At 38.2% G+C, this 19,752-nt stretch overlaps 1 protein-coding gene across 1 annotated transcript in view; it reads right to left on the bottom strand.

Moving 5' to 3' along the window:
* Positions 1–19,752, bottom strand: part of PIK3C2G (phosphatidylinositol-4-phosphate 3-kinase catalytic subunit type 2 gamma) — a 360,083-nt gene that overhangs the window by 114,597 nt on the left and 225,734 nt on the right. Inside the window, exons 22-24 of the mRNA XM_047787464.1 lie at positions 19,423–19,552; positions 13,061–13,197; positions 10,729–10,898 (exon numbers count right to left, since the gene is read on the bottom strand). Coding sequence (XP_047643420.1) covers positions 10,729–10,898; positions 13,061–13,197; positions 19,423–19,552 — 437 coding nt within the window. The remainder of the gene's footprint in view (positions 1–10,728; positions 10,899–13,060; positions 13,198–19,422; positions 19,553–19,752) is intronic.

The following is a 19,752-nucleotide window of genomic DNA, read 5'->3' on the forward strand; positions in this document are numbered from 1 at the left end:
GTGGAGAAAAGGGAACCCTCCTATGCTGTTGGTGGGAATATAAACTGGTGCAACCGCTGTGGAGAACAGTACAGAGATCCCTTAAAAAAATAAATATAGAACTACCATATAACCCAGCAATCCCACTCCAGGGCATATGTTCAGATAAAACCATAATTTGAAAATATACATGCACGCCAATATTCACTGCAGCACTATTTACAGTAGCCAAGACATGGCAGCAATGTAAATGTCCATCAACAGAGGAGTGGATAAAGAAGATGTGGTATCTATATATACAATAAAATATCACTCATCCATGAAAAAAATGAATGAAATAATGCCATTTGCAGCAGTATGGATGGACACCACACTAAGTGAAGTCAGACAAAGTCAAATATCACATGAGATCACTAATATATGGAATCTGATAAAAAATGATACAAAAGAACTTACAAAGCAGAAGCAGATTCAAAGATTTTGAAACAATATTTATGGTTACTAAAGGGGAAACATGATTGGAAGGGATAAATTAGGAGGGTGAGATTGACATATACACTCAACTATATATAAAATAGATAATTAACAAGGACGTGCTATATAGCAAAGGGACATCTACTCAATATAGTATAATAACCTATATGGGAAAAAAATCTGAAAAAGAGTGGATATATGTATATGTATAAATTTGCTGTACACCTGAAACTAACATAACTTTGTAAATCAATGATACTCTAATAAAATAAAAGAAGAAAGCCAGATTTTAATAGTTATGGATGAGAGGGAAGAAAAGGAGAAGAATTTAGACACCTCCTTCAGGAAATTTATGAAGGTGACCAAAATGGCACAGAAGCTAGAGGTCTGAGGCAAGATCATTTAGACTTTGGGGAGACAAGAATATTTTAACAGGATTATTTTAAAGGAAGAGCATAAGTATGCAAGGAAAAATGAATTATTGACAACATAATGTACATCAGAAGGTGGGAGGGAAATGGCTCCAAAGCACAGATGGAGGGATTAGCTTTAGAAAGGAAAAACAAATCTTCTATCATAACAGGAAGAAAGAAGTTTATAAGCAATTGTAAGTAAGTTTGTGAGTTTTGTACTGAGTACAAAAGTAGGCTCTGTTCCGTTTGACCCTCCCCCTCTCCCAATGTAGGAGATGAGGTTGTCTGTCTAAAATAGGTAGTAGGAAGTAATGGGTTGGAGAGATCTGAGGTTTATTCTGTGGGGGTAAGTGCTGTGGGATTGCTAGGCCATGAGGATGGCCCATTTGAAACTGAGAACATTTGCCCTGTTGTGTCGACGCTTTATTGCAGTGCTAAACTGTTCAATATCACTAGCCCTCACAGTGCAGACAGCTCTATTCTGAAGTATATTATTAAGGAAATGGACCAGCATGCTAATTGTAATGGAGGTGCTCTGAAATATTGAGGTTCTATATTGTTAACATAAGCATTCTTTCATTTATTGAACTATTCCTTAAACAAACACATACATGCTTAAAAAATGAATGATGTTCGATTTTAAAGTATTGAGCACATTAAGCTATGGACATAATAATTCAAAGAAGCAATTTCTTCAGATGTGAATTATGCAGTCTAAATAGCACCACAGGGCTTCATCCCAGGAATTCAGGGTGGTCCTTGGCCATACTTTGGTCCCTGCTGAGCTAAGAAAACTAGAGTCACATCCCATGTGCATTTAACTTCTATTAGATTATACCTATTAGATTTTTTTTAATGCAAGATAAAAACTAAAAGGGAGTGATCAATTGTGCCTGACTTTTCAGTCATAAAAGAGCATATTGCCCATAGATGGGAGAGTGGCCCTTCCACATTAACACTTGGCTTACTGTTTGAAGGCCCCTCACCAGGCAATGATCTTGAACACATTTGATTATAGTTGTTAAAGATATGAACTTTATATAGATCATGGCCATAAATGCAGGGTAACTATGTCACCTGGTATCAACTAAAGAAACAGCCATCTTTCCTGGTGCTGAAGAGGAAACAGAATGTGTTGGGATTACTAAGAAATGGAATTACCAGTCTCCCACGTGGGCCCTTCCCAAAGGTCTACCACCTACTGCCTATGACTTTGGACAAGTTACAATAATGAAGACTTTTATATGTTTTAGTTCTTGATTCACAAATGAGAGATAATAACAGTAGCTATCTCAAAGAGCTCCTGTGAGGATTAACTAAGCAAATGCACAAGTATTGATAAGGCTTTAAAGGGTAATTCTATTTCCTCTAGAATCTGCTCCCACATCCTGGATGATGAGCACTAGGGAGCGCTGCTCTCTGCCACTCCCAGGGATATTTCACAGCAATTTGAGAAGAGGCGTATGTTTCTGTTTTGGTGATATGGAGGGTGGCTTAGAAAGATAGAGAACTCAAGCAAGGATCCATGATGGTAGAATCTCTCTGCTGTGCTCTGTGAACACACATTTCTTCCTTTTATAGTACAGTTCACCTCTTATTTACTTGAGCAGCTGAGAAAGCCAGTAAATGGATACATATAAATGGGCATATACAGGTCTGAAAGGCTTGGGCGCTGAATTTGTATTTGTACACTGACCTGAAACGTGGGACTCAGTAATGAGGCACAAATAATAATTTTTATTATTGAAATTATTATTATTATTTTCATGAATTAAAAATGTTTTTGCTCCCAGGAAATATCACTGTAACATTAAAATATATTGTTTTAAATATTTACAAAAGTTACAGGCTTCCATCATTAGCATACAGATAAATGACTACAGAGTACATTGGGGAATGTTTAAGCCTACACTCTTCCTGATATCACAAATGACCTACATTTCAGAGAGCCATTCTGCTGTTCAACAGAAAGAACACAAGTCTCTTGTCTCATATCCATGAGTTAATTGAGAAGGCAGATTTGGAATCTCCATTGGATAAGATAGAACCTTGTATAATTAGACAACACAGGAAACCTCATATGTGCAATATAAAAAGAACATAAGGGTGCATGTACTAATACAAAAAGTGCATTTAATGTCCTGGGAGAGTTCCAAGCCCTCGGCAATTATTAACTAAGGAGACCCTCACCAATAATGTCTTAAGTGTAAAACATATTTTTCCCCCAGTCTGGCCTCTTTTAAAAATGCACGCCGGGTCCTAAGTTAGACTCCACGAAGTCCCTGATCTTAAATTGCTTAATAACTTTAGATACTGACTCTGGAGTTCCTCCCAGACTCAAGTCCACCATCTCTCTTACTTGAAAAGGGTAGAAAAAACAGCTACCCCTTCATAGTTATCAGTTCTACTTTCCAAGGTCTGATATTTTTGGATGTGGGTATATAATAGGTTAAGACCTTATAAGAAGGGGAAGAGACTGGTCGGCTCCTCTAAATTCCCACCCTTTTTTCCCCTTGAGATTGAATTCAAGGGAAAGTGTATAGTTATGCTTTTCATGGATTTCCAGTGTATCCTTGGAAGAAAGTAATCTGGCTACAAGGAAATGATTGCCAGTGCTATAATGATTAGGTGACAGTGAAGGACAGGGTTATAGGCTTCAAGTCCCCTTCAAAGAGATTAAACCAAAAAGCTTCTGGACAGGTATTATTGTAATGCCCCTTCCCCCACCTTGAGCAGCCGGGGGCCCATTCCTCACCCCACCTCTATATAACCTGCAAATAAGGTATCCTGCCCAAAACCAATTAGAAGATTAAATAAGACCTACACAGAGATCAAACAACACTCAGCCCTTACGCACAGCACAGGGGGCTAGCACAGGAAAAATCAGTGTGCCTGGGGTGGGAGAACTGGGGTCCCCAAACATGTTCACTGCATGGGGATATAAGGAAAGATCCAGTTGCAGCCAGGGCCAGTCCCTACCCCAGGACAGACCGCTATCTCTGAGGGCATGAATAAAATTTGCTATACACTGACATGAACCTGACTCTTGATTGCAATCAAGACTGATCTCCAAGGCAACCAGCAGGAATGTTTTTTGCTCTGGAAGACTGACCAGAATAGCTCACTAAAATCACCCAGACAAGAGCTGTAACTTTCAACCTAAGGCTCTGTTGGTTTGAGGGGACTTCCCTTCAACCCAGAATCGCTCCTGCCTAGAGAGCCTACCCACCTCCATCCCTATGCCTCGAGATCCCTGGCTCTATCCTGGCACTGCTGAAGCACTTCCCAGCCAGAACAGTCCCCTGTCAGACAGCCCACACCTCCAAATCCTTGCTGCCTGTGGGCAGGAATCGAGAGAAATAACGCAGAGGGGCAGAGGAACGTGACATAGGAGGCTCAGTTACATGTTTGGTAATACAAGAAACAATAATCTTGTAAAACAGGTAAAATACAAACAATGTAGCTAATAACATTAATAAAGTTATAAGTAAATAGTGAAGCCAAGAGCTTTTTACACCAAACCATTCTAGGGAGTGAGTCTCCCAAAGCAGCATAGAGACCTCGGAATTGAGTAGAGATAAATTTTTTTTTTTTTCTTATGATGGGAGGGAGATAAATTAAATACAAAGGAGATTACTCAAAAGAAATTAGGTGGTAAAGCACAGTGGAATAATAAAGTGAAGTAAGGAGAAACAACAGTGAGAAGATGGGAATGACAAAAAAAAAATCATTTCTTGAAATAGCTATTTTGGAGCTCTTTGAAAATCCAAAGCACTATTCAAATGCTAGGTGCAATTTGCCTGGAACTGGCTTTGCAACTGGGGAAGGCTTTTGTGAAACTTGTGAAACTTGCGGTGTATCCATTTTTTTTTCAGACATTCCCCTGTGATAGAATACATAACATCTACTTTCTTAACTACTGTTAAGTGTGCAGATCAGCAGTATTAAGTATATTCGTAACATTGTGCAACCATCACCACCATACACCACCACACTCCTTTTCATCTCTTACAACTGAAACTCTATACCCATTAAACAATAACACCCCATTTCCCCCCTTTCCTCAGCTCCTAGCCACCACCACTTTACTTTCTGTATCTATGTATCTCATATAAGTGGAATCATATAGTCATTTGTCTTTTTGTGACTGGTTTATTTTGCTTAGCATAATGTCCTCAGGATTCATCCATATTGTAGCATATATCAGAATTTCCTTCTTTTTAAGGATGAATAATATTCTATTGTATGTATAATCCATATTTTGCTTATCCATTCATATGTTAATGGACATTTGGATTGCTCCTACGTTTTAGTTATTGTTTATGCTGTTAAAAACATGATTGTACAAATATCTCTTTGTAACTCTGCTTTCAATTCTTTTGGCTATATACCCAAAAGTGGAATTGCTGGATCATATGGGTAATTCCATTTAAAGCTTTTTGAGGAACAGCCAGACTGTTTTCCACAATAGCTGTATTATTTTAGATTCCCACTGACATTGCACAGAAGTTTCAATTTACCCACATCTTTGTCAAAACTTATGTTTAGTTTTGTTATAATAACCATCCCAAATGGGTGTGAGGTAGTATGATCAAGTTTTGAGTCTCATCCCCCAGACTCCCACATGTAAAGTGACCATTAGGTAAAAAAATATCTTGGTAAATTTCCAGTTAGAAAAATAGGATATGGCCAGTTCTTAATAATTTTATCTTCAGCAAACTATAGTTTCTTAGGTCAAGAGAAGTAAATTGCATGGCATTTTTGTGGTGACTCTTCAATTGCCCAAAATTGAGCCTCTGCTAATTGTCACAACAGCTAAGTGTTTAAGATACAAAGATGTCCTTGTGGCACTCACAGAGAGGTACTAGAAAGTATGGTTTTTCTTCTAGAAAATTCAGATGAAATTGAGACCTTCTTTGAGTTAAAGGACCTACAATGTTTCTTAATAACATACCAGTGAAACTCATCTAATTTCAAAGGACACTAAGATAGTAATTGAGGCATGTGAGATATCATTAATACCTAAGAGCATTTGGATTACCAAGACTATTGTACTAAACCAGAAAGATTGGAATAAGAGAAAAAAATCATCTTTTAATCTGATGGGGGAGTGTTTTTTTCCCCCCCAAAGATGGATAAATTGAAGATATTTAGAATATAAATAATATATTTCGGAGGAGTGGTTCAGAAAGCTGGAAAGCCGGATTCAGAGGAGTGGTTCAGTGACACCTGAGCAAAGAGCCCTAATGAGAGTGTTGCTGAGATGACTCAAGGTAATTAAAAAACCAGGAGAGACCAGTATTTATAAACATTTCTTAAACAGAATTACACAGATGGTTAGTGTGAGATGTTCTGGAATGATGAGATAAGCATAAGTATAAAAAGGCAGTGGCCCAGCAATAAATCCCTTTATTTCTCAAGATCTTACTTTTAAGGAGAATGTCACTTAACTGGTGCTTCCTCTTAAGGACACTGAGGAGAAATCTATCCCCAGATAGACTGCATTTGCTTCTGCTTTGCTGGCCTGCTAATTTCTAGTATTAAGCTCTGTATCCTTGGATAAGGGGTAAATCTGCAACTTAGAGAGCAGTTTTGTGGATGTGTATGATTTATTTTTGTCAACCCCAAGTCCATCCAAAATTGGAAACTGTACTCTTCCTGTGAGGCTGAGCAATAATTTAGACAATTGTATTATGAAGTCAAATCAGTTAATGTAGGTTGGTAACACTTTGTAAAATCATAAAAAGTCACACAAATACCTTCCTTCTCCATGTTTTTGAGGAGTAGACAAGAAGAGAAATATATTTGTCTGGGATATATATATGCTCATTACTTCCAGTGAGTACAGCATCTTATGTTAAGGAATATGATCCTGGCTTATTGTTGGTTATTACTGGAGCATTATATGGCCTTGCTAGGCTACAGGAGATTAGGATGGTCACAGAGCATGATTTACAAACTTGGCTTTGTATATTACAGCATGTTTATTAGTATGTCTAGTATGTATACAGAAGAAGCTAGATGGAGCTAGGCTTTTCTCTAGAGATCTGTTCTATAGTACAATAAGTGTAGTCAAATAAAAATGTTTGTTTATCCTAAGGGGATTCAGAGGCCTGGTTTATGAGAAGACTTCTGTGCACCTAGAAATCAAGAAAACAACCAATGGACCTAGGACTGAAGAAGTAAGCTGCCTCATGGAACAACATTCAAATGAACTCCGGAAACAACTGACAGATATTTGGAAAAAATTATTAGATGCTGCCTATAATTCAAAACATATAATGAGTAATAGCGACTAGGAATAATCCAGTTTAAAGAAAATCAGGGCAGAGCCATCAGTATCAAGAAAAAAATCCAAGAAGACATTGTCAATGAGCCTTACATAGAGACTGGTGGAGATAAAATCTGGCGAACAATAATTCAAATGTGTCATAATGCTGTAGTTGGCCTTCTTAGTTGGTGCTTAATAATTAATAATCTCAAGTGCAGACAGTGCCAACTTCATTTTCTTTTATGCCATTAATAATCACTGAATGACTGAGGTCCTACCTGTGAATAGTTTTCTGGCTAATTCAGCAAACAATGTTAAGAACCTACTATAAGTGAGGTTCTGTGTTGGGCACTTTTTTACCACCTCCATAGTGGTTGCATAAAAAGGATTTAAATTGCCACAGGACAGAGCGGCAATAGCTGCTATGATACCAACAAATTGGACTCCACCTTTTCTATAGACCCTGGTGTGTAACTTTATTATAGCACTTAACCATACTGTTTAGTAACTTGTTCTTTACCTTTTATGTCTCCCCAACTGAAACTTTTTCTGTAGAATTGGAATATATTTATGTAGCTTTTAACTGTCCGCATGATGGTCAGCACAGATGCTGACAAAATTCTCAGTGGACAACACAGCAAAATAAATATATTACAATTTTATTCTAAACTTTAAACTTCTAGGAAAGAGTGGGTCCTAGGGAAAGTATTCCATGATTAAATTATGTAATATGCTAATGTATATTACTTAACATTTGTCATTTATAAACTAAGTATTCCTCTTCTATGATGTTCTAATGGTCTATACATCTATCTCTGCCCTCACTGCATTGTTTATGTGTCTGTCTTCCCAGCACCCTAAAGAAAGAGTTAGCCCCACTGAGGTGCTAAATGTGTATTATTCATCTTTGTATCCCTAAGGTTTATCACAGTCCTTGGCACATAAATCATTCTTGATAGATGTTTAAGGAATGAATGAATATGTGGTGAATTTTCCTGATTTTATCCATTATAGAAGGCAATGTACTGAAAATAAAAAAAACAACAACAAAAAAACCAATTCCATTTGTATGCCTCCAAAAAATAGGAGATATCAGTTTATAAGAATTAAACCATATTATGTAGTTTATATTGGAATTTTAATACCAGATTATAACCAGCTGGTAAAAGTTCATTTTGTTAGGAGACGGGATTAAGATGGCAGAATAGAAGGACTGGAGCTCAACTTCTCTCCTAAAACCTGGCTGGAGAGAAGGGGGTTGTTGAGGCTCAGGGCCAAGCCCTGTGTGCGAGCTGTATCCCCAGCCCTCCAGGGGGGGTCTCATTCTTCACAGGGGGTGGAGGGGCAGTATCTGAGCAGACAAGGCCTCACCTGATCTGGGAGCAGAAGGTCAATGGGGCAGAAGAAGCAGCGAGAAGATAATGACCCCCCAGGCCTCTGACACCTCCGGGTCGGGCCCTCTGCTGCTCACTGTCATTGCAGAGCCCCGCTCCTAAAACCTGCCAGGAGCTGGGCGAGGAAGGCAGAAGGCCTCCACATGAAACTCCACACAGGCCGCTCTCCGGAGTCCTCTGCAGGGCTCATGGGGAGCTCAGCATATCCAGCTCTGGCACGAAGGGCAGGGTCCACCTGTGCCTGAGACCACTGGATGGCCTGGCCCCTCCCTGAGGCCCAGCCTGAAGCTCCAGCAGGAGACCCGGAGCCAGAGCCAAGACACAACCTGGGCAGGGAGAGCCTGCAGCTGCTCCTACAGGAGGCCCAGGTCCATGTGAGGACTCACCAGCTGTGCAGGGAGAAACTGCAGCTGCTCTGGCAGCAGCCCCAGACATGGATGTGCATTTACCTCCACTATAGGGAAACGTTGCACTGGCTTCTGCAGGAGATCAAGGGCCAGAGGAGAATTCAGCGGCCCTGCAGGTAGAGCCTGCACTGACTGCTCCAGCACCCCCTATACTATGTCCTGTGCTGGCTCTTCCAAGAGCCCCGGGCCAATTTCCAAAACCACCCCCAAGGTTACCTCTGCCCCTGCAAGTACCCTCCCCAATCAGCTCCCCCAAAACCCCATCCACCTGCTTCCCCTCCCAAAATTTACTCTCCCTCCCCTCTCGTGATTTGTCTTTGGATGTTTGCTCATTTCCTGTTTCTCTTTCATATTATTTATGCTATACTTTATGTTTTAAGAATAAAATTAGAAAGTTGGGAAAAAAACTTTTTTGGAGGAGACATTTTATTTCCTCTTTGGAGGAGCTGTTTTTAGCTAAAAATGACTGATTAATCTTTGGAATGGTCTGATACAATTTCTAGTTTAATATGAAATATCCTTTTAAAGAAAAGGTCCTGCAGTCTTAGACTTCTGTTTTCCTTGCTCAAATAAAATAAAAAGCTATTCATCCACCAGTCTTTTCCATTTCAGTAAATGATATAAGTGTTTGCTAAGAACAAAAAGCCAGGAGTCATCCTTGAATATTTTGGTTTCTTCTTCCGCCCACTGGGCCCCTTCTCCCAGCCCATTAATTACTTCCAATGCACAATCAATCAGCAGTCCATGGCTTAGATTTCAAAATATATTCTGAATCATCAGTTTTCCTCCCTTCTTCACTGTTAAGGTCTTGCCTTAACTACTGCAATAGCCTCCTAGCTCTCCTGTCCAGCAGGAGAGAGCTTTGAAATCCACTGAAATCCATCAATGGTTTGCCTCTGAATGTAAAACAAAAGCTAATCTGTACACCATGTCCTCAGTGCCCTACTTGATCTGGCCTCCACCAAACTCTCCAGCTTTACCTCCTACTGCCTGCCTGCCCCTTTTTATCCCCCCTCCAGGCCCCAGGCCATCCTGTTGTCACTGGAACATGCCATGCCAATTCCATGCTCATGGCTGCTATTTTTGCGGTTCTCTCTTCCTGGAATACTCTTCTCATTGATCTCTGAGAGGTGATTACTCATAATACAGCTATCTCTTATTTCTTTCAGGAGAGCATCCTGCCCCATTTACTTTCTATCCGCTTCTCTGCTTTAGTTTCTTAGTAAGAAATTAAATTCCTCATTTCCTCATGTTACCTTGTTTACTATCTGTCATCCCTACTAGAAAGGGATCAGGACTTGTATCTGCTTTATCCTCTGTTATATCCTCAGAGTCTTGAATGGTAGGTGCTTAACATTTTTGGAATGATTCAGGCCCAATTAGTGCAGAAAGTGTGCTTGTTTTATGATACATAAACCAAGGTGGTGACTGCTATGCGCAATATACCAGATGTACTGACACCATGAACTTATGCCTCATTTTCCATTCAAGATTTATAAGAAATTGAAAATATTACATTTCATACAATTCAGACTGGAACAGGATTAGTATCCTGTGAGAAGGCCAATTTAGTCCACTATCAATTTGAGGAAACCTAATTTGTTCTATTAATAATTTATTGAAAAAATTCTTTCCTCCAATATTATTAGATATATAATCATGTTTATGTTTTTTTGAGGGATTTGAGAGATGGAGAGCAAGTCATCTTTGGGTTTTCTATACTGTTAAATGCTGTATATCACTCCAGGATATTGCTTAATTACTGTAATAAACATTATCTGAGTACTGACCTTTTTATCCCTCCAAATGTTTGTGCATGACCCAAGAATTTTCCAAAGTCAATATGAAACATGTGGCCCGACTTGGTCAGCATGATATTGTCATTGTGTCGGTCACAGACTCCCAGGATGAACGTTACCACACACCAGCCAGCACAGGAATAGAAAAAGTTCCTCAAGGCCTAATCAGTTGAAAAACAATAACACACACAAAATGACCAAATGCAGAGGTAGTGGTATAAAGGTATGATAAAAAGCAAAATTATAAAATTGAGAATCAGTTCCACATCTCAGTTGAGAAGATATGATTAAATGGTTGGTTCTTAGTATGCTACAAAAGTACATGAAGCAATCTGTTCTTTAGCCTAATGAATGTTTTTGTTGAAATTGTGGAAAATATCTTTCATTCAGTTAAAGCTAATTTTCATAGTTTACAGGAGAGGGTTCCTGGTGTGATTTTTTTAACATCGCAAATGTACAAGAGTGGATGATTTTTTTCAAGGTAAAAGAAGGAACAAAATGGCCCAACACTGCCTATTCCTATAGAAATTAAAAATACCAGTTTTTGAATATTTGAATTTTTTTTTTTTTTTTTTTTTTTGCCTTTTAGGGCCGCACCCATGGCATATGGAGGGTCCCAGGCTAGGGCTTGAATTGGAGCTATAGCTGCTGACCTACACCACAGCCACAACAACTTGGGATCCTGGCCACATCTGCAACATACACCACAGCTCACGGCAACACCGCCGGATCCTTAACCTACTGAGCAAGGCCAGGGATCGAACTTGCATCTGCATGGATACTAGTTGGATTTGTTTCCACTGCACCACAAAGAGAACTTGCTATTTGAAATTTTTAAGACAGAAAAAACTATTATTAAGATATCTGTAACATTTTATGTTCATTCTTACTAATATGTCATCCAGTTGATGTCCAAAAGGGTTTTGGTATAGTAAATGCCGACAAATGCCTGAGTGTGTGGAAGCAGGTTCCACTAAATTAGTGTGGTTTATGTTTTGTTAATGAACAGAGGTTTCTTGCCAAAATTACTTTTTTTTTTCAAAAAAAATGTATTGGGGGTATACATCATTTTCATAGATGACGCAATGAAGTGTGTAACCATGGTGGTTAAGCCACAGTTAAGCCATGTGGTTAAGCCACAGTTACGGGTCTCCTCAACTGGTTTGGCTCATCTATGGGAGTAGAAATCCATGTGGCTGGACAACATGGTCGGACACCTTAGTTCTAGGTGTCTTCGGTGCCTGATCAAACACTTAATTTTTCTATCTAGATTTCCTCCACTTATAAAGTGAAGATAATAAGAAATTTCTTCACATGGTAATTATGAATATCAAATATATATGGAAACACCTCAAACAATATAACCCCAGTGATTTGTGCATAACTCCAGTTATAATTTGGATTGGAATGGCTACAAATTAGATGTCAAAATAATCTCACCTAATTCTTTGTTATTGGCCTCCAAAACCTATATTTGCTCTATTCTACTCTCACAGAAGTCTGGAGTAGATAAACTCTTCGGTCTCTCTTTCATGGCACATGCCTGGTAGGGTGCCCAATCCTCCTGGTTTTCCCAGGACTAAGGAATTTCCTAGAATGATAGATGTTTAAAGCTCAGAACAGTTCTGAGCTGATCTAACACTGGCCCATATTACATCTTTGTGTGAATTAGCATAAAGGTGGCCCTGCCTATGGGTGGACCCAGCTGTACCAGTTCGGCCTTGGCACATGGGACAAGGCTTGGCTCTGGCCAACTCATCCCCTTATCTGAAAGCCCTGGTAGAGGCTAGAACCTGTGTAACTGTACACCATAGGCTAGGTGCCAGGGCAAAGTGGGAAAAGTCGTTTGCAGTCAAACGGAATAGTACATTTTGTAAAGTTATAAGACGTAAAAAACTCTATTATGTATTCTGCAAACATTGAAAAAATAAGACATGATAAAATAGAACTTGGCAGAAGCAATATATTGCAAAGGAAGGAGGGAGATTTATAGAAATTGTAGGTTGTGTACAAATAGGCAGAAGTAACTTGAAGGAGGAAGTTTCAAGGAGCATCATCACAGGTGAGATGGCTGTAAAGAAGGCAGCTGAGCAAAGAGAGACTTCATTGATAGCCCAGAATTTCACCCAGAGGGAAAACCAAAAACAAATTTTTATCTGCTTAATATACCATTTAAACTGTGTCATTATTACTAGGCTGATGACTGAGTGAATTAGAACTCAAGAGGGACTTAATTTACTTTTTCATAAATCAGAATTGCTAAGGAACCAGAGTATACCCTTATTTAAGTATATTATTTAAAATTAGCTCCCAAAAGACAAACCTGTTCATAATCCACCTTTAAATGGTTGTGCTGACTGAACCACTTTTTGATTGTATTTTCTTTCAGTGGTCCTATCAGTCCAGAATGGCGATGGATTTTTGCTAGGGTTACAGCATCAGGCACCATCTGCACCAATCCTGGTTGATAAAAAAGAGATCATGGAAATATTTCTTTCTTTACAGGATGAAAAGTATTTGGGAAATGCATCATGATCTAGGTAACAACAACAATGGCTGCCAGCACTACTTGGATTGCCCTTTTTATTTCCAAATCTTCTCTTCTGAAGGAGTCTTACCTAGATGGTATTCCTTCTACATTTTCCCTAAATGGGGGGGGGGAGGGAGACAGGGAGCAATGAGGCTACTTGTTGTGTTTGGATCAGATATATCAGAGGCAACTTCAATACTTTTTCTAGAACTTCAGTAGAGAACCAGTCTAGATGGTCTCCCAGCAACCTCACTGAGTCACTAAAGTAGTGGATTAATTAATATATGGCTTATGCATTTCATTTACAGTTTAAAGGAGGACATTCAAACTTGTATAACAAGCATATGATGTAAGTGAATCAAATACAATCTCCATGACAAATATTTCAAATATATTATAAAAAATCAGTGTTGAAGTTAATAAAAGTTTCACTGTTATATGCCTCATTTCTAGGAGTGAACAGAGTAACTCGGCACTCTGCCAAGTTACTTGTTCCTTCCTTTTTCAGTCAACATTAAAGGGAAACTAAGGTAATACTTTTTTTAAGAGAGCATATGTTGATTAAACTTCAATAGAATCTTTGCCCCACTAGCCATGCATCCATCAAGGCTACTTTTCATTGTCTTCCTAAGGTTATTGGAATGTAAATATTTTCAAATCTTCTGATTTTTATTCTGTACGTAACAGCAATTAACACCAGTATTTAAAATTCTCCCAGTACTAATGTCCACAAGGCAACCTGTAATGTTCGGTTCTATAAATAAAGTCATTGAAAGAAATTAAAGTCAAGAATTTCTGATTTCCACTATCTTGACAACTGCAAGAGTTGCAAACACAAATGCCCAAAGGGACCGGGAACACAAATATAACTATTTGAAAAAAGAGATGATCGATTATTGTTTTTCCTTAGGGTTGCAAGTGCAGCATATGGAAGTTCCCAGGCGAGGGGTCGAATCAGAGCTGTAGCTGCCGACCTACGCCAGAGCCACAGCAACACAGGATCTGAGCTGTGTCCATGACCTATACCACAGCTCACAGCAATGCTAGATCCTTAACTCCTGAGAGAGGCCAGGGATCCAACCCACATCCTCACGGATACTAGTCGGGTTGGTTACCGCTGAGCCACAATGGGAACTCCAAGAGATGGTTGATTTTAATTAAATATTGACTATCTCATGGTCTATCTTTAAAATATTCAAATTAAACAACAAAAGAGCAGATCACAGGAATGCCAAGTGAAACACTTCTCTGTGCTGGATTTGGCCAGTGGCAGCTGGTTGCGTCTCAATCTCTCTCCCCCTGCCCCCTTGCTACCTAATCTCTTAATATCCAAGAGCCCAGTTCTGATCATTAGGCATCTGCATTGCTAGATCAGAAAGAAACTTAAACAAGGAAAGTAGGAATTGAAACTGTAAAAAAAAAACCTATTAAAATACATTTGTTAAAAAAAAAAAGAAAAGAAAGAAAACAATACCCCAGAGATAAATCCTGGGCATATCTTTAATATCATAACACTTCTTCCCACCCCCAACAGTATTTGACTCTTGTTCAGGTTTTCTCATGCTTACCAAGTGAGATAGCAAATGTAAAGCACTGCATTTAATAGTAATATAATTACTCTAGAAAGGGTAATATAATTTCTCTTTCTGATTCTGAAATTTTCCCTCATTTTCTTGCTCCTCCATTTAATTCTTCCTAACAGAAAACCCATCTTTTACCTGTTTCCTGAGTGCCTTGTTGCCACCTTGCATCTGACTACGCCCAAAATTAGGACTTGATTATTACACCCTTTAGATAGAGTGCTGTAGCAATGTCAGTTACTCTGCAGACCACATTTGTCTTCAGGGAATTAATTGTTGTTAAATCCCAAGCAATTTATCATAAGTCTTTTCTTGCTGACTACCCAGAAAACTTTGCACTTAATTTATAACAATCATGTTTTAAATTTATAATAATCATGTTATAATTTAAAATTTAAAAATAAAAAAGAACTACAGGGAGTTCCATTGTGGCTCAGCAGGTTACGAACCCAATTAGTATCCATGAAGATGTGAGTTTGATCCCTGGCCTCGCTCAGTGGATTAAGGATCCAGCATTGCTATGAGCTGTGGTGTAAGTCACAGAGGTGGCTCAGATCTGGCATTGCTGTGGCTGTGGCACAGGCTGGCAGCTATAGTTCCAATTCGACCCCTTGCCTGGGAGTTCCCATATGCCATGGCTGTGGCCTCCCCCCCATAAAAGAGCTATAACGTTTGACATATTAAATCACAATTGGGAAAGTATATAATACATCAAATAATTCATATATTAGGAGGAATGAAATCCAAGAGAATGCACCTAGATGTTGAGGTTTGTATCAGTTTGGGTCCTTGTATGTAAAAGAGAGTTATTGAGAAAAAGAGCTATAGAGAATAGAGGAGAGGAAGAAGAAGTAGGAGAGTGAAGCCTTCAGACTACGATCTAGGTAGGACATCTACAAAAAGAAAAAGGGAAGTAAAGAGACTTGGAGAGGAAGAGAGAATTACAACTCTGAGAAATCTCTAGGGAGGCTGCACCATGTCCTAAGATGTACCATAAGCTCTTTGGGTTATCAACATGTGAAATTTGGAAATATTGCTAACCTACAAAAGTCAGCTTCACATGTTCTAGACAGACAATTTTACACAGTATTTTTCAAATCTTAAATATTGCATATGTAATATACATTTAAAAACAGCAACAAAAATAACTGGGATTATTTTAATATGTAAACCAGACAAAAGTAAAAATATAAGCAGGCAGGCAAGTTTATTTCCATGCTAGTAGGGCTGTGAGTGTGTGTGTGTGTGTGTGTGTGTGTGCACGAGAGCACTTCTATCGAGCACCTATTATGAATAATTTAAGTTTTATTTCATCCATTACTGAAATGACTAGTTCTACCCAGACCAGCTTCTTACTAGTCCAACTTCACCTCTTGTTTCCTATTCTGGGCCTCATGATGTCATTATATGGGATACCTGTGAATACTTGCTAGGCATTCCCAGAAGTGCATACATATAAGCACAACCTGCAAGTACAAGAGAGTAGATGTCTGTGGTCCTGTCTTGAGCAATGAAGAAAGGGACTTGATGGATTAAATGCCATCCCTTTTGTTCACTGGGTGGATGGCTGAACCCAAGCTATAGCAGTGACTGAGCCATAGCAGTGATAACACCAGATCCTTAACCTACTGAGCCACCAGGGAACTCCCAGATCAAGTCTTGAGGCAAAGACAGCCTCATTTGATGATAGTGAAACTTTAATATTTATGACTATGACTATACTACTATTGGTCCAATTTTTATAGAAATAGGTGGATATTTAGAAAAATAGAAAAACATCAACTTAAACATACTTGGACAAGCCTCTTTGCATAAACATTTCTTTATTGACTAATTTCCCCCAAGTTTATAAATACTCTGGCTTTCTTCCTGGGACTTGGTAGGATTGTACTTCTCTGTGATCTTTGAAATTAGGCATGGCCATAAGATTTACCATAGCCAATCAAAGGTGGGTGGAAGTGAGAAGGATTAGGCTCAAGTTTAATGGGCCAAAGCATGATCTTCTATATTTCTACCCTCTTCCATAGAGATTATGAAATATTGAAAATATATGTTTTCATCAACCTGGATCTCAGAATGACAATGATCAGCAGATCCTACCTGTAGATCTGCATTGAATATGCAGCATCAAGCAAGAAATAAACTTTGTCATGTTAAGATAAAAAAAAAAAAAGCCTGCTGGCTAAATTCTGCCCATTAATTAAAAACCTAAATTACATTTTAGGCTAGTATGTATCATAGACCTTTTAACTACTTCTAGCATAATTCTGTGCATACTGAGTAATAGGTGTGGCTCCATTCCCATAATTCTCTAACATAGCATTTCTCAAATTTTAATGCTCTTTTATATCACCTTGAAAATGCAGGTTCTGATTCAGCAGGTGGGGGTGGGGCTTGAGATTTTGATTTCTAACAAGTTCCCAGGTGATGTCAATGCTGCTGGTCCATGGCTCACACTTTAAGTGGCAAGGTTCTTAGGGACAAAAGTTCTCAAGATGGTACCACACAAGGTTCTTAAAAAGAGGTGCATGAGAAACATCTGAGCAGCTTCTTGAAATCACTGAAACTGAACTCCCTACCCCTTACCCTCATCACACCCCTGCCCAGTGGAAAGCCTGATTTAGAACTCTGGCTGGGTCCTAGTTATATCTGCTCCCCCAATTCCCCTAAGTATTTTTAGGCCCATCAAATCTGGAGCAATGAAGTAAATCCTAAAGGATTTTTATCTGCCCTGATAGTCTCTCCCAAAGTTCCTACAACATCATATTCAAAGCAGTCATGAGAACTACAATCAACAATAATGTTGATAAAGTCACATAAACTTGTGACCTGGAGTAAACTCTCCTTAAGGGCAGTATCCCTGTTTAGGTCGTTTTAGTCTTTCCTACCTTTGCGACATTTCCTGAGAACAGTAGATATTCAATAAGCCTTGGAACCTGATTAAAAATGGAACTTAATGTCCTAAAAAAAGACAATTGCTTAAATGATCTCCATTTTTCTTGATGAAACATTTTGACAGTACAATCTTAGAACTGTAGAAGATTGTTGGTAGATAGCAGGGACGAATAACTTGTTTGCCTTATGACACTTGTAGCTCTGGGCAAGTCTACAGTTATTTTTGCTGAATCATTTTATTAACTTTAAAAGAATTAGCCTCTGTTACATCCTATAATCATGAACAGAGAAACAAGTAGATGGAATTGAAGAATTTCACTGAGGTTAGTGTTGTATTCAATTTCTGAAGAAAAAGTAATCCATGTGACATCAAAAAGCTCAGCTTGGCTCACCTGGCATTATTCCTACCCTACAATATATTGATATACGTAAGAATTAGATTATTTACACGAGAAAGGGGAGAATAAAACTCAAGGAATAATGATCTCAGAGTGGCAACAATAGAAGACTTTTAGGAAATAGAGCTTTAGGAGTTCACAGGTGGGACACTTTGCATGGAAACCTGGGCCCAGTTATCAGAATCAAAATAAGTGAGTAGTACGACTTTTAACAGTAATTAAAAGTATCCAGTTGCAAATTAAGCTAACTAGGAGGGACTTCCAGGCTTAACTTCTAAAATTTGGAGGCACAGTTGGCTGAGGTACTGAGACTAGTGATGGGACCTCAGGAACTGGGGGGCCAGGCAGTGACAGTTTTTCTTTTGAGATGATTAATTTAAATTGTAGTTCTGCCTGAATTCAAAACACAAAACAAAACAACAAAAAACAAACAAAAACCCAACATGGTTCTAGGACCTTTTTCCAGTTCTATGATTCTTTTCATCCCTTTGTTTATGCAGATGTATTGGCTATAATTTGGACCAAATAATTTAATGAAACTCTAATTGGCAATGGCCACATGTAAAAAAAATGTATATAAGATGTAGAAATTATTTCTTCAATTTAGCATGATTAGAATTAAGTACAACTTTTACCTCTGATGTTTGGGTAATTATTTGGGTGGATCCTTGACTTTATTTTCACTGAAAAATGTGTATAAATGTAGTTACATTCTCATACTAGTGTTTTGGCTTTATAAAGGAAAAGAAATGCTGCAGTGTGTTCAAAGTTTGCATATACAGTCATCTTTGACTTGATATTATACTTTACTCGAGTCTTTTTAGCAACTAAATGCATGTTTATAATAGATTTAGAGTTTTCAGAACTCCTTTAAGCATTTGCAACTTTGTAAATTTTGTGTTAACAGGCAACAATTTTATTTTTTTGAATGAGTAGACTTTTCTATTATCAGCTTCGAAAAAGAAAAAAAATATGCGTTAATTATTAATGTAACTAAACCTTAAAGACACGCAAAAGGATATTACAATTGACATTTGGATTGTCAAAGTCCTAATTAACATCTAGAAGGACATTATGCTTTACATAAGTTACTTTGGTTTATTGTTTTTGAAAATAATTTTTTGTAAGAAAGAAGAATGACTGTTTCATGCTTCGGATTTTAAAATTTGCAATCTAAAATGAAAGCTATGGAAATAGCTTTTTCCATATTACTGATGGCATATTACTGATGAATACATGAGATAAATAATGTAAGTCAACTGGCCTTCTAATCTATACTGACCTTGGCCTTTTCCTGTGGATAGACATCTATAAATGATCATTTGCATATCCAGGCCCTCCTGCAGCCAAATATTGTCCATCACTTGAATAATTTGCAGAACAAGCATATCCTGACGAAGATCATCTCCAGCCTGTTAAAAACAAAATTACAGACTGAGTTTCTCCTTGAATTCCATTCAAAGCCTTCAAATATGGTATATGTCATTTTTTTCCTTGAATAATTTTCCAACCTGACTTAGGGTGGTTTCAATCAATTTATTAGCTCTAAGAGCACCTTGTATTTCTGAGAGAAAATAAAAAAAAATGAGAACCTTCTTTTAAATGATTACAA

Source organism: Phacochoerus africanus, chromosome 7 (genome assembly GCF_016906955.1).
Source record: "Phacochoerus africanus isolate WHEZ1 chromosome 7, ROS_Pafr_v1, whole genome shotgun sequence".
Taxonomy (NCBI): domain Eukaryota; kingdom Metazoa; phylum Chordata; class Mammalia; order Artiodactyla; family Suidae; genus Phacochoerus; species Phacochoerus africanus.